At 30.3% G+C, this 16,441-nt stretch overlaps 1 protein-coding gene across 1 annotated transcript in view; it reads right to left on the bottom strand.

Annotated features, from left to right (window-relative positions):
* Positions 1-1,495: 1,495 nt before the first annotated feature.
* Positions 1,496-16,441, bottom strand: part of Rcd2 (Reduction in Cnn dots 2) — a 92,471-nt gene continuing 77,525 nt past the window's right edge. Inside the window, exons 10-14 of the mRNA XM_075357530.1 lie at positions 12,186-12,420; positions 7,812-7,981; positions 3,869-4,135; positions 3,310-3,553; positions 1,496-2,250 (exon numbers count right to left, since the gene is read on the bottom strand). Of these exons, the coding sequence (XP_075213645.1) occupies positions 3,312-3,553; positions 3,869-4,135; positions 7,812-7,981; positions 12,186-12,420 (914 nt within the window). The 3' untranslated portion in view covers positions 1,496-2,250; positions 3,310-3,311. The remainder of the gene's footprint in view (positions 2,251-3,309; positions 3,554-3,868; positions 4,136-7,811; positions 7,982-12,185; positions 12,421-16,441) is intronic.

The raw sequence follows: 16,441 nt of genomic DNA, 5'->3' as shown, positions 1-16,441 counted from the left end.
TTATAAAGTTAATAAATCATATAAATATAGTCAGTAACATATTTAGTTATTATGGTAAATAAACATATATTTTTACAAATTAATTTAAAAGATTGTTATTTTGTAGTAGATCTTATTTTTGTTTTGCAAATACCATATGTATAAGTTTTTAATTTTGATGTCAAAATATCTAGGACTTATAAAATTGCAGGTCTTGTTGATGATCAAAAGGATTCACACATCAATGACTAAATCTGAGTCTTCACTAACAGTAATTAGTAAAATAACTGATATTTCTCTGATTAATAATCAAATTTGTTTTCTACACATTTTCTTCAGAATTAACTTCTATTATATCACTAGAAAAATAATCAGACACGTATTCAGAGACAACTATGCTAATTCAAGGAAACTGACTACATTTTTTTAATTTTAATTAAAAGAAAAAAGTGTCACACATACCTTTAAACAATTAAAGAGTTCTAAATAACATTATTAAATAAAACATTTGTTTTATTTAAATTTCTCTGCCATTTAACAGAAAAATAATATATCCTCTCCCATGTCTCGTTTTTGAACTGATATCCAGTAGTAGTTATCAAAAGATATTTGTTTAAAATTTTAAAATGCAATTAATTAGGAAATTTTTTAAACTTAAATATGTAAGAAAAGTATTCACTCACTAATTAATTATTCCAGTGGATGAACAGTTTTCTCTTCCTGCTACAAATTACAACATAGTGATCATTACCTGGTAAGGGTACCAGGTAATGAGAAAATTTTTTCAAAAGCTTTCCATGTGCTTTTTTTACTGAATGGTTGGATTTTCCTCTTTCATGTGAACAAATTATTCTGTTCATTGGAAGGAATCCTAAATCTGTTTCAAACATAAAAAAGTTACTCTACCTAATTTCTATGGGCTACTACAGACCTTTTTTCTCATCCTCTTCATTTAATTTTTTTATCCCCTGTGATCTCTTTATGATTACTTTGAGACTTAATTTTTTATTATAATGTAAAACTTAATCATTTATAGTTTTTCAGTAATTTAAAATTACCTGTATCTTTTTAAAGTACTGTAAGCTTCATTCTGTAATTGATTTTGATATGGATGTGTTTAGGATTAATAAATATAATTATTGGGTTTTTATAAAGTGTGACAGAAGGAAGAAGTCAAACAGTATTCTAAAAATGAAAATAGGATGGAGGAAAATTAACTGAAAAATAATCATTCCAATCAGAATGCTGATTAGTATTATTTTTTAATTCACATCATCTGTTTCAAAAGAAAAATTTTAGGGGAATATTTAAAAACCTAATGAAAATGTTAGGCAGAAGAGATTAGTAGAAAAAAATCATTAGTTGAGTACTGACAGAGTAACCATTCAAATCACAAATGCTACAAAGTTGTGAATTTTTAGTACAAAAAATATATATATATATATATATATATATATATATATATATATATATATATTACATATATATATATATATATATTAGTTCGACTTTATTATTCATATGTATGAACATAGTTTTTGAATGACATTTTGAAAAAAGAAACATAATATGTTTGTTTTGTGTACATTTTTCTCAAAAACTATTAAAGATACACAGAAAGAATTATTTTTTATATGATTGATCTACTTTTTTTCCATTATGGAACTCTTATTTTTTAATGAATACTTTTTCAAATGAGATACTTTCTTAATTGTCATGGAAATTTCTCTAAAAAATTTGCAAAAGAAAACTACAGTTAAGAAATCAATAAATAAAAAGAATTACTCCATAAAACAACACAATTATAATGATTTATCTTTTGTAGTTCATGAGAAAAAAGGCACAAATGTTTACATTACGCAGTATAATGTTACATGTTACTTAAACCATATCTCCCGGCAGATATAGAAAACATTTCTTTTAAATTTTCTGATAGATATTTTACACTCACAATTTATATTTTCCCCAGAAACTGGAGACATATTAATATCATATTTTTATTTTACATTATTGTTCAAAATAGAGAACATGCTGTTCCAGGAAACAATGTGGCTACTTTACTGTTTCATAATATAATAGAGTTAAAGTAATTCTGCACAAAGCACATTGCCTTCCCCAGTTGTAAAAAGTCTTCTGACTTAGAAGAAAATAATACTGTTCCAATATCTTATCACATAACATATACATCCAGAGCAAATAATCATGAGTTTTCATTATTATGATGATGATTATTATTGCCTAATATTTCTTTCATTATCAGTTGCTATTCACCTGTAAAAATACAAAAAATCTAAATTATGCAAATCTTGATTAGAATAACATAATTTAATTTGGATACAACCTTCATCATGAGACAACCTATACACATAATGAAGTGGTATTCATATAACTAAAAGAATTTTACATACTGTCTCTGTGATTCATTTTTTCACAGATTGTGATTTGATTGTAAGCTGCATAAAAAGTCATTATAATATAAGCTGTTTATAATGCATGTAATATATGCATGATGTGTGAAAATAACAACATGAATATCAGTTCACATCTACATTTAATATATGAAGACATAAGTTGTACTTAAAAGAGAATACTTTATATTAATGTTGTAAATGTGAAATCCAGTTAGTTTTACTTGAAGGATGTCTTCATAATCAGTTACAAAGAAAATATCTACTAGACATTACTAGTAAACTCAATACAAATAAATAAAATTCATTGTTAAGGATTTTTAATAATTTTTTAAAACTTGTAAGATTGGTAATGTTACGCACATACCACTGATTATAGCACATTTTATTGTAATCTCTTTTGATAAAATGTTGTTTCATATTTGATGTATTACTGTCATTAGAGATAATAATAATCAGTATTATTCACCTTTATAAATGAATCCTAAAAAGTTTAAAAAAATATTTTTTTTAATTCCAATGTATCCAAAATTAATTTTTTTTCAAATAAAAAAAATAAAAGTTTTACACAAAATATGTAAACTACAAAAGTATTAAATAATAATAATCACGTTAATTAACAAAATAAGATTCTAAGAAACCTTTTTCAGACTCAGATTTAATAACTAAACTGATTTTATAAGTTCAACAAATCTACAACATATTAAAAAAATATTACAAGGTAAAATATGGTCCTTATATTTATCACTGTCTATACAAATGTGGTATGTTCTTAAAATATTACCCACTATGTAACACGGAAGAGCTGGATCTGACCGTTAAAACACGGATATCATATATATATGTATATATATATATGTATTTAATTATAAATTTATTTTTTAAATCACACATTACAAATACTTTACTTAACACAGCATACATTTAAACAGGAGATAAAGCTGATTTTTCAGTCGTTCGTATGCTTTGTGACTGCGGTGTCTCATAAGATGGTACAAATTTATATTGATACTGTGGTGGTGGACAACCATACGTTGATAACTTCATCTGACGGCGTAACCTGCACTTCCGAGCGATGAAATAAATAATTATAAATATAGTGCATATCATAACAATTACAATAACTATATTCACAGTTTCATTACCCAAAGCACCAGTTCCAGCACCTAAAATAAAGAAATAAATTAAAGCCAATAAATCTCAAAAAACAAAAATAAACAAGATTTTATTTTTTTGTAACACACTGATTCAGTTTAAATCACTCTAATTTAGTCACTATAGCTAATAGCCTACCAGTCTCAGAAATGTAAGACAATGTAAAAAAAGAAGTAATTTGATTAATTTAAGTAGTACATAGTTAGTGATCATTAGATTATAGTACTTAGTTACTACATTAGATTTTTAGATTAAAAAATTTAACTAATTAAAAACACACTCAAATATAAATTAACTTGAAACAATACTAAAAACATTTTACTAACCAGAATTTAAACAAGTATGACAACAAGCACCAGGAGTTTTAACAGGTTTTGTGCATGTTGAAGGTAATATACAAGTTTCTTTAGTACAAAGAGTTTGACCTTGTCCAATACATTGGCAAGTAATACAATCACTTTCTCGCCATTCTTCTGCTATTTTATAGAGACGAGTCAAATTGTTTTGTTGTACAACACAGCCTAAATCAGAAATATCCTTTGTAGTTTCTGTAACTTCAAAAGTAGCCATTTTATTACCTTTTTCTATTTTATCTGAAAAATAAAATAAAACAAATTAAACCATTTGCCGAACACAAATTAAACCATTAAAAAATATTGCACAAGCACAATAATATACAATAATGTAAAATTGAAGACTGCATTCTCAAAATATTTACGGATGTAAATTATAAATTTTGTGTGTACATTGGTTTGGCAGAAACATTTTTACTGATCTAAATTGTTTGATACTTTGTATTCAGTCTTGATTTGAATCTAAGAATTTTTTAAAAACATTTTAAATGAAATTCTCTAATAAAAATGTTTTAAACATAGAATATGTTATTCTGGAATAATAGTTTAATGAAAACAAAAATTTCTTTATTTTAATTTTTGTGGAATTTAACAAATTCATATCAAAGGAATACTTTATATCTATTGTTTTAAAATAGTAACTGGTAAACTTAACAACAAATACTGTAATAAAATGATGGTAATTATACCACATGACTCAAAGCTATAATTATGAATTAGAGATAATTAGTAAAATAAATCTTAGAAGGAAATGTACATGGAATTTGACATAAGTTTGGATGACTGATTTATGTTTCCACTACTGAGTGGAAATGGGTTTAAATATATATTTACCAAAGAATGTGAAGTATTTTAACTGGCTGTTTTACACAATTTGATTCTGTTTTCTTTATGACTGTGACACATCCATACAATTTAGCATACTATTTTTTTTTAAATAAGCTCAAAATCTGTTTACACTGTGCTGGAAGATGATATAATCACTTTTATTGCAAACCAAAGATTACTAAAACTACTGCAATAAATAAAATCTCCATTTGTCAAGTAAAATTAAATTATATGCTACAGTGATAATAAAAGATTGTAACTTGTTATTTAAAAAAAAATACACACATTATATTCAAAATAAAAATTTAATAATAAAGAATCTATATTAAGAAAATAATAATAATTTAGCAATGAATATTGCAAAATAAATAATCAAATTATAACCTAAAAGTAATCATATATGAAACCTACAGAAAGCTATTTTTGTCATTAGAAGACATTGTACCAATGTTGTTCTTGTATAAACAAACCTGGTTCACCAGAGAGTTCGCCATTTCTTTTTGTCACTAAGTACTATAGCATTATGCTCATAAAATTATTGAATGGTATTATATTTTTGTGTAGGCCTCTTTTAGATCTATCCTATAGACCATTTTATTAAACAGGTAATACAACAAAATTTTCCTACATGGTCTGAGGAGGAGTGAATCCATTCTACATTACAATTACTTCAATGGTTTAACATTTATTAGATGTGATACATCATTATACAGGGCGTTTCATAATGTTCTTAGGAGTTACAAAAATTCAGTACAAAAAAGCATTTCACTTACCTAAATGAAAGTTGAACGAGGTGATGCAGGGGCTCAAACAGTTTTTGTTAAAATCTATAAATGTTCAATATGTACTCCTCTGACACAGCACACATCAACACGAAAGTCTAGCTTTTGCCAAACTCGTTCTAACATGTCATTTTTGATAGAGTTGATTGCATTGATTATGCGATCCTTTAGCTCAACGATATAATGCGGCATTGGTGGGATAAACACTGTATCTTTCACATGACTCCAGAGAAAGAAATCACATGGTGTGAGGTCTGGTGATCTTGGTGGCCGCAGTATAATGTGTTGGTCTTCTTCAGATGCACGTCCTATCCAGCACCGAGGTAATGTTGTGTTAAGGTACTGCCGAAACTCGTTATGAAAATGGGCAGGACAACCATCTTGCTGGAAAATGAAGTTCTTGAGTAGCTGAGGCATAAGCCATAATTGTAACATATCCAGGTATATCATGCTGGTTACTGTCGTTTCCATAAAAAAGAATGGCCTATACACTGCCTCACGAGAGATCGCACAAAAAACGTTTACTTTTTTGGAGAATCCCGAATGTGTTCCACATAAGCGTGTGGGTTTTCAGTTCCCCATGCTCACACATTATGATAGTTTACTTTGCCGCTAATATGGAATATAGCTTCATCGCTGAAAATTATCTTGTTTAGAAAACCTTCATCTAACGACATCTTTTCCTGTAACTGTAAACAAAAATCGAGCCTACGTGTTTTATCTCCATCAGAAAGATGCTGGATTAATTGAAGATGGTACGGTTTGCATAATAAACGTTTACGAACTCTCCACACTGTTGTTTTCGGAATTCCTAATTCTCTGCCTGCAGTTGCAGTCGATTTTGACGGGCTGCGAATGAAACTTGCACACACACATTCGACATTGACTTCTGAGGTTGATGGATGACCAGTTGATTTTCACTTGCACAAGCAACCAGTTTCACTGAATTGTTTATACCATACACGAATTGAATTGTCACTTGGTGGTTCCTTATGAAATTTCAACCGAAACGCATGTTGCACAGAAATGACTGACTTTGACAAGTGAAATTCTAACACACAAAACAACTTCTCGCTTCCCGTGGCAGCCATTTTCTCTACTGTCGACGCCTAACTGCCTAGTATAAGTATACTAACTGCCTAGTATAAGTGGAAAAAAACTATTTGAAGTACTATTTCGTACAGTACTTGTTTTATTCTTATGAGTGAAATAGTTTTTTGTTAATGAATTTTCGAAACTCCAAAGAACACTATGAAACGCCCTGTATTAATTAATTGGTGTAGATATAGAAATATAGTATGTACTTTTCATAAACTGGCAGACTAAACTAATACTTCAAACTCTAATCTTAGATGTAACATTCTGTAGCAAGTGCAAGGAAGGTCCAGATTGAACAGTAGTTCTGGATGTGTACACAGGAGCCATCCAGCTTAGTTACACTTCTTATACAAAATTATACAATTTTTAACTCTGAAATTGGGAAAGAATATAGGCCAGGTAAATGGATTAAAAAATTGTTTAGTTGGATTATGGAAATTGTTTAGGTGGAAAATGGATTAAAAAATTAATTTAGCTAGCCTAAATTCTTTCCCAATTTCAGAGTTTAAATTATGTACCCCAGGTAAGTAAATCATTAAAAGAGAAAACTGTTTCCACTAAAGGGAAACCAAGTCCTCATTTGAGATTTTTAAAAAATTTCCCATACTGGTGTTTTTAAAAAACTTATTTTTACAATAAACAGGTTTGTAACAGAAGTTAAAAGAAATTAAACAGGAATATCTTCTTTTTTTATATAATTAGTGAATTTTGAGGTTTCTGTACATGATTCCACAGCAAAGATAAAAACCACAAGATTCAAATTGCCAGACATTCAACACAGAGAATGTAACACAGAAGTAATGTAGTGTAATAGATACGTAGTTATAACAATTCATGGGAGATAAGGTGGAAGATAAATGATCTAACAAAGACAGAAATAGAAAGAGTAGATCTATTGGAGGAGAATGCTAGAGCAATTATGATGAAGAAAGATGGTTTGAAAGACCACATATACTTAGGGTAAAGAGTTAAGAAGGTTACGTAATATAAGAAGGTTACGTACACTAAGTTAAAAAACAAAAAGTACAGCCAACGCAGAATCAAATAATATTACTTCATTATACTGAAAATTATTTATGTACATTATTTATTGTAAACCAAAGATTATTAAAATTACTGCAATAAATAAAATTTCCATTTGTCATGTAAAATAAAATTATATGCTACAGTGATGATAAAAGATTCTAACCTATCCAATCTATTCATACCTAAACAGATTGGACAACAATGCCCTTTAAGATGCAGAGGATGATTGCACGGTTCACTACTGCATACTTCAGTAAAACAAACGGGTTGAACTCCATCACATAAACAACTGATACAGTTATTTTCTCTCCAGACTGTTACTCCATAATGACCTTCACAGTTTGTGCTCAATCTGAAAAAAAATTAAATATAAGTTTTCTTTTTCTTCTGTGTTGGCAAAAAAGTATATAATATTGGCAATATCAAATGTCATGATAAGAAGAGCAGTGTTAAACTTAAAAAGCATTTGCAAGAATGCATATAGAATGTGAATTGTGAATATTTATGACCAAGAGAATTCTTAACTGTGCAGGTTGATAAATAAAATCGTATGTTTAAGTTTAGTCCACAGTAACTGTACTTGTCACATTTTTGTTCCCAATCTGCAGAGGCTACTTTTTTTATTGTATACAGAAAAAAATATTTATACATATATATCCATAACTATCGACCTCAATAGTTATACTTTTGAAACCACCACTCACTACATGGAAACAAAGATAGTTTTTTCCATATTCAGTTGTTATAATTATGAAAAAAATTTGTTGTATAAATATTTTTTACTACACAAAACATAACATCATAATATGCAAACTTCTAATAACCTTGTTTTTGTCTGAATCCACGTTAATATGCATATCTGCACAGTCCTTCTTTGCAACTGTTTCTTTCACTATAATAAACAATAAGAAAGATTTCTCTAAAAGTAATAATAAAGGAAAGGCCAAATAAATAGTTTAGATCATGAAGATAAACCAAAGTCATTTACATCAACCAAGGTTACCTATCACCTAAAAAACTAGTACATTTTACCAAAAATACATGTATTTTACACATACACCTGTAAAATACGAGGGCTATTCAAAAAGTAAGGAACGTTTCCACCTGACGCCTTTTGCTTTTGCATGACAATGCCCGACCTCACATGGCAAACCGTATGCAAGAACTCTTGAACTTGTTTAACTGGGAAGTTTTTCCTCATCCCCACTACAGTCCAGATCTTGCTGCAAGTGATTTTCACTTGTTCCCGAAAATGAAGACCTGGCTAGCAACACAGCATTTGGACGACGATGAGGAGCTCCAAGTACGCGTCACTGAGTGGTTGAGATCACAGGCGGCAGAATTTTTAGACACAGGAATTTCAAAGCTTGTCCACCCCTATTTGTATGGTGATTATGTTGAAAAGTAGTATTTTAGTCCCTCTTTCACATGTATATAATAAAAAGTTTTTCTTGTACTTCGTTTTTTAAAATTCCAAAACGTTCCTTACTTTCTGAATAGCCCTCGTACAAACATGCGGTAAAAAATATGCATTAACTAAACAATAAAACAAGAGATGAATATTAAAAATTAAAAGACATGACTGCCAAAAAAAAAAAAACATTTTAATAAAAATAATTAAAGAGCGTGCGAGTGACAATTTTGTATACATTATACTTTTATATAGTACTAGCTCTACCCGCCACGCTTCGCTGTGGCACAGTGTGGTTGCATGGATGAGAAATGAGAAACAAAACAAAGCATACGTTTCATAGAAGTTTAATTTTGCAATATTTGTGGATATACAATATTTTTTGTTTTTCCACTGTCTGCGTAGATATAAAGGCTATCTGGTTTGCCGACTCGGGAACACGCAACATACAGTTGCCCATATGAGAAGCAATCCGCATCTAAATCTAAACCACACAATTCTAAAGATTGACCTTGAGCTTTATTGATTGTGATTGCAAATGCCAATCGAATTGGGAATTGCAACCTTTTAAATTAAAATTGTGTATCGGTCGGGATTACGAGTATTCGAGGAATGAGGACACCTTCACCTTTGAAAGGCCCCGTTAAAATCGTTGCTTCCACTACGTTATTTATCAATTTCTTAACTGCAAGTCGCATGCCGTTGCAGAGTTTTGGCTGATTGATATTCCGCAACAGGATAATTGTCATTTTTTGATCGAACCGTTGCTAGAGTCAATCTAATGAGGAATGTTTTCCCAGTTCCTCCTGGCGCATCCAAGAAGAAGGTCCCCCCAACTCCGTCATTTATCATTTGCATTATGCGATCATAAATGCCTTTCTGTTCACGTGTTAATTTGGGAATGTTTGATTGGACATATGACTGAAGATCACCAATGTTGTAACTCTGTTCACGGCATAATCCACATCAAATGAAGCAATCGCAGCTCGGGTGGGTGCTGGCATTTACAATTGACTAAGAACTTTATTTGCAATAGCTAAGCACTTGTTTTCAATATTTATCAATGCTTCGTTGTAAATGCCTTCTGTAAATTCCATGGTCATATTGGTATTTTCTAGGCGTACTCTATGCTAAAACATCCTCAGCCATATGCGATCGATATCTTTCCCATAACTCTGTGGGTGATGAAGGGAAGCAAGCGGTCAATATAATTGCGAATAATGTACGAATTTGGTTTGGATGTGCAGTGTTGCACGCGTCATTAATACATATATCCCACTGTTGGTCGTTTTCTAATAAATTCAGAGCTTGGTGAAAGGCGCAGCTCAATCACGACACAATCACACAAAAGTACCTCAATTAAAGTGAATATTTAATTCAGATTGTATAATAATCTGATTCAGATGCAAGTGGATACGTTTTTTTTTTTTTTGTTAATAAACAATGTAATTGGGAACAGGTATTGTTTCACATGTGACTGCAGTTGTCGTTAGCTAGTATGGCGAGTGTTCCCCTCGCTTCCAGCAGATGGCGCGGTCACTGGTACACAACTGACCATTAAAAAAACTGTTTTCTCGCGATCCCGGGTATGTGACTGATGCAAAAAATAGATAAAAACAATCTTTGATGCGGGTTATATATCGTGCTAAAATTTGAGCTCAATCGGTGCAGAACATTTTGAGTTTTTGAAGCGCACACAAACCAACTTAACATTTTTATATATAAAGATAATTTTTTTTTTTAAATTTATTTAAATGTTTTTATTTATATAGCCTATGATACTCCGAGTAACATAAGGATTCCAATGCGGGGTCAAAAACTAAATCGGTTAAATTTTTTTAATTTAACTCTGATAAATTTTTTTAATTTATTTACATTATATAACATATTTATAAAGCCTATGACACTTCCAGTAACATAAGGATTCAAATGCAGGTTCATACAACTAAACAGTTAAGCTGTGGAGCTGCTATGGTGGAACTAACAGACATACATACATACAACCTAAATACATTGCACTCCTTTTTGGGCAGTCGTATAAAAATAATACTCTCTTAAAATATAAATGAGAAAAGTTTCAACTAATCTAAAGAATTATTCACAAAATATGTAGCACCTGAAAGGTGCTACAGTAAAACTTAGGTGCCTTTTCAATTTAAACAAATGCATAATTATTTTGAAGAGTTAAACATCTTTATTTACAATAATAAATTTTGTAATAATCTGCTCATATTAGATGTAACTTCAGATTTTCTGTACAATTATTTATATTAAATTTAGATTATTTTATTACTTATTCTAGTGATTTAAAATAATTTTTATATATATATATAAATTATAATTATATATTATATATTATATTATATATATATATATATATTGAGTTATAATAATATATATATATATATATATATTGAGTTTTCATAAACTGATATAAGATGGACTATATCCAAATTATTCAATTACTCTTACAATGTAAAATTACTCTTAGAATAAAATGTCATGATAAAAAGAGCAATGTTAAACTAAACAAAATATTTACAAGAATCCACATGGAGTAACAATTGTGAATATTTGTAAACAGGAGAATTTCTAACTATGCAAGTTTATAAATAAAATCAATGAATAAACTGCATGTTCAAGTTTAGTCCACAGTAACTGAACTTGCCACATGTTTGTTCTTAATTTTTTTTAATTGAATATAGAAAAAACATACATATCTATAACTAACGGTCTGAATAAATCTCCTAATATGGAGATTTAGTAACTCTCTTAATATTAACTGAATTTTCAAATGAAATTTCTCAAAAAAATTAAATAAGTAATCAAGGTTAAACTTAAAAATAGACAAAAAAACAACTCACTAATAGAGAAATATCAATTATAATTAAAAGCTAGAAATGGTAACAATAATATAACATAGCAGAAGCTATCTGTACAAGTTTTAATCATATACTGCAACAATAAAGCACTCCAAAGTTGCTGCCATCTACCAGTGTTCATAGAAACAGAAATACTCTAAACCAGTTCTATTCAACTGTATTACCAGTGGGTATTACAGCACAGTGGAATATCCCTGACACCCACAAATATGCAGGGCTATGTTAGCTAATCTATCTATAAATAACATAAGATATTAACTCACTGGAAGGTGCTGTTTAGAAGCTGTAAAGAACAATGTGGACAACCTAAATCCAAAGTCATAGACTGATAATGACAAGGTGCTGGTGGACAAGGAGGTGCATGACACAATGTACGACCTCCTTGACAGACACAAGTAACATCAGAACTGAGATTCCATTTTTCACCTTCAATACGAAGACTGTCTGTTCCATCACTTCCACCACATATCATATGTCGCTTCACTGATTCATGAGGTCCTGAAAATGAAATAGTAACATCAGACATTATTATAAAACACATTTAAACCAGGAAATTCGTATTACCTATTATCATAACTACTCATTATTTTGAGGTTATAAATTTTAATTACTCGGTAAATCTTTAGTAATTTAATTCAGATTATTTATAGTTTTTTTTATTTAAGTTGACTTCTTTATGCTTCCATTTTATTAACATGACATAGTGCCTTATACATTAGCAACATGCAACATAAAAAAATCTTTGTATAGATTGTTCTGTTACATACCTCACTTTTATATGGACAAATGTTTCTCAAGATTTTTTCCAGTACTGCATGCAGTTCCTTCCTTAGTAATATTTAGGGATATAGGATGCTATTTATATTATATGCCACTACTATGTCCTATCTCCTAAAACCTATAGTATGGCATATAGTACTTCATTATTGTATTACTTATTCTAATAATATATTTTACCAGAAAATCATATCATTTTCACTTTTAATAGATGATGAAATTTCATGACAACAAAATCTGAACCGCCAGTTTTTACCAGAACATTATAATTCCTTTATTCAAACAGATCACCAATGACCAAAAGAGCAGAAAAAGTCTACATTACAAAAAACCATCACAACTTTGCAATTACCTTGAAGGGTGAAAAATAAGAAATTAAAAACAGCCTAGTATTTATTACATGCTAACAATTCTACAAAGTGTAAATCTATGATAAAGTAATCAAACTGATTAAAAAGGATCAGGTTTTTCTAGCAAAGACTGATGGGTAATCAGCTAGATGGTAAAATATAAGTTCTGGTAGTAAATGCATTTCTTATTTCTAAATATATTTGTTAGTAAAACTAAATGTGCTTAATATTGTTATATTATTATAAAAGACAGTATTGTAAAAACAGTACTGTTTCTGTAGCAGTAGTATAATTACAAGGGTTGTCTGAAATGTTTTGAGTCTAACATATAAAGACGTATTTTTTCTGCCAAATATAGTTTATTTTTCAACAAAGTTTCCTTTCGTCGATACACTTTTTCCAGCGATCTTCTAACCTCTTTAATTAACCCTTCTAAATAGTAGGTGATGTCTTTCTCCACAAAATTGACCTTTACATATGCAATAACCTCTTGTCCAATGAAAATCTCTTTTCTCCAAGCAAACCTTAGGGTTAGGAAACAAGAAAAAGTCAACTGAAGCCAGATCTGGTGAATACAGTGAATGATCAACCAATTCAAAATGCAATTCTTGAATTTTAGCGTTGGTGATCATCAAAATGTGAGCAGGCACATTGTCCTGATAGAAAAGCACTTTCTTCTTCTTCAAATGTGGTTGTTTTTTTACAATTTCTCCCTTCAGCTTATCAAGTAATGATACACAATACTATCCCGTTATTGTTTTACCTTTTTGAAGATAACCAATAAACAAAATTTTGTTACTATCCCAAAAAACAGTTGCCAACACCTTCCCAGCCAATGGAAATGTCTTCATCTTTTTTGGAGCAGGTTCATCCTTTCAAGTCCACTGTTTTGATTGTTGTTTCATCTCAGAAGTGTAGTGGTGGATCCACATTTCATCTGCAGTGGTGGATTCACATTTCATATACAGTTATGAATAGACACAAAAAATCTGACTCGTTTTGCTTAAACTGCTCCAGCAGGGCCTTGAAAATGTTCATTTGAATGCGTTTTTGGTGCACAGTGAGCAAATGCGGCACCCAATGCACAGATACCTTACACATATCCAATTCTTTAGTGTCATTTATTCTTATTTATTTATTTTTTCACATTCTTTCAATATGCCCATAGCCTCTGCTACATCTCTAATCTTAATTCATCAGTCATCCAGTACCATTTGGTGAACTTTTTCGATGATATTAGTGGTGATTGCAGTTTTTGACTGTCCTGAATGCTCATCATCAACCAAGCTGGTACGACCATGTTTAAATTCAGCTGTCCATCTTTTCACAGTGGCAAATGATGGAAGAGAGTCCCCATAAACAGTATCCAACTCGGTTTTAATTTGCGTAGGCGTATTGCCTTCAAGTGCAAGTATTAAATCACAGCACAATATTCAATTTTTTCCATTTTCACAAAAACATTCACAATGACTTACTCAAATGATTATCAAACAACTGAGCATCCAAAATGGTTGAATTTTTAGTGAGTACCTTTTAACGTATCCACGAATATATTCCCTAACTTTTGTTGCCGAGTGCTGCCATTAGCATGGTGAGGACCAAAACTTTTCACAGACAACCCTCGTGTATAGCATATCTTTCCAAATTAAGTACAGGAACATTTCTAAGAAGTAACTAATGTTATTTCAAAAGAGATTTTTAAATTTATGAAAAAATAAAGTACTTCCTCTCACACATGGACATTATAATAGAATGAATCATTGTTAATAGTAATTTATTTACATTAACAGGTTAATATTACTTACTACATGTATAATAATAGTAAGATATTTTAACTTTATATATTTTTTTTTTTACTCACACACACACACACACACACACACAATATATATATATATATATATATATATATATATATTTATATACATACACAATGAGTTCAGAAAGTTGCTATGCACTAGAATTTTGAAGTGTAATTACCAAACTTTCTTATTATTACTTTGTAGTTTTATTTTATAGAAACAGATATTACAATAACTGAATATACTTAGTATATAAAAGGGGTTGAAAATGAACTCCTTCAACATAAATACAATACTGCACGCATTTCAATTTGTTTTCAAACACTTTAACCAGTTGATGTACTGAAATGTCTTGTATGTATGCTGTTATTGCAGATTTATTTTGTCAATTGTATATGGTTTGTTGCGACACACTATTTGTTTCACTACCTACCTTAAAAAGTAATGTGGCAGAGTCAGATTGGGCAATAGTACAGGCCACAAATCCCTTGAAATGTTTTGTTAACCAAAGATATTTCATAAAAAAAGTCATCAGCTGTGGCACCATCTTGTTAGAACCAGCCGTAATTAATTTCCACTGCTGTTCACACACTAATGAAGTTAGTTAAAACAATGCAATAACGATCATAAAACTGTATTTTGAAATAAGATTGGACCCACAATGTGCATTCCACTCAGACTCCAATTTTCAGATTGAGTAAAGATTATTCATGTAATTAATGGGAGTTAGTTGTCAACCGCAGTCGTGTATTTTGTGAATTAATATATCCTACCAGATGAACCATGCTTCACGTGTAAAAAAAGTAATGTCAAGGACACGTATGGAATTTTGGTCAATAAAATATTTAAACTATTGACAATAATTTAGTCTTTCAGCTTAATCTGTAGGTTTCAGATCTTGAACAACATTACTTAGGAATGGGAAAAGTTCTTTTCTTACAGTATGACAAGTCCAATATCTTGCTGCTGTGCTAACTTTTGCATTGACTTGGATGGACTTTCAGCCATAGCATTCAAAATATCAAGCAGCATTCATTTAGTTTAGGTGGTCTTTCACTTCGATCAGCATCTTTAACAGAGCCTGTTGCCAGAAATTTTTCGATAAGTGTTCAAATAGCATTGCAGTAAGGAACAGAAGTATTTGGAATTACCTTCTTAAGGGTCCAGCCTACCCTATTTGCTGTTACTCCAAATACGGCTGACACACACATACTGCATCCTCTTTAATACTCGATAAATATCTTCTACCAAAGTTTTATCTCCTGTAGCAGAATCCATGACAATGGTATAACAGACCCTCCCCCACTTCTCCTCTTCCAGGTCCTCCAACAAGACCTCCGTATATCCCCTATCGACTATCAACTGCCCATGCCACAGCTTATTCTGTCTCAGCAGTCTCCCAGAGACTGCTGAGAGAAAAACAAGAGAACAATAAAAGAAGAAGAAAAATATGTAAAGAAAGTACAGCGGGAACGGACAGGTAGGTAACCCCTTAATCAACAAGCTGTTATCACACTGATAAGATAATGAATTAAAAAAAAAAAATAACTTTATAAAATTAAAGATAGATAATATGTAAGAACAAAAGTC

This window comes from Lycorma delicatula, chromosome 2 (genome assembly GCF_047948215.1).
Source record: "Lycorma delicatula isolate Av1 chromosome 2, ASM4794821v1, whole genome shotgun sequence".
Lineage (NCBI taxonomy): Eukaryota > Metazoa > Arthropoda > Insecta > Hemiptera > Fulgoridae > Lycorma > Lycorma delicatula.
The sequence above is the reverse complement of the archived record's forward strand: the minus strand, read 5'-3'. Positions and strand labels throughout refer to the sequence as shown.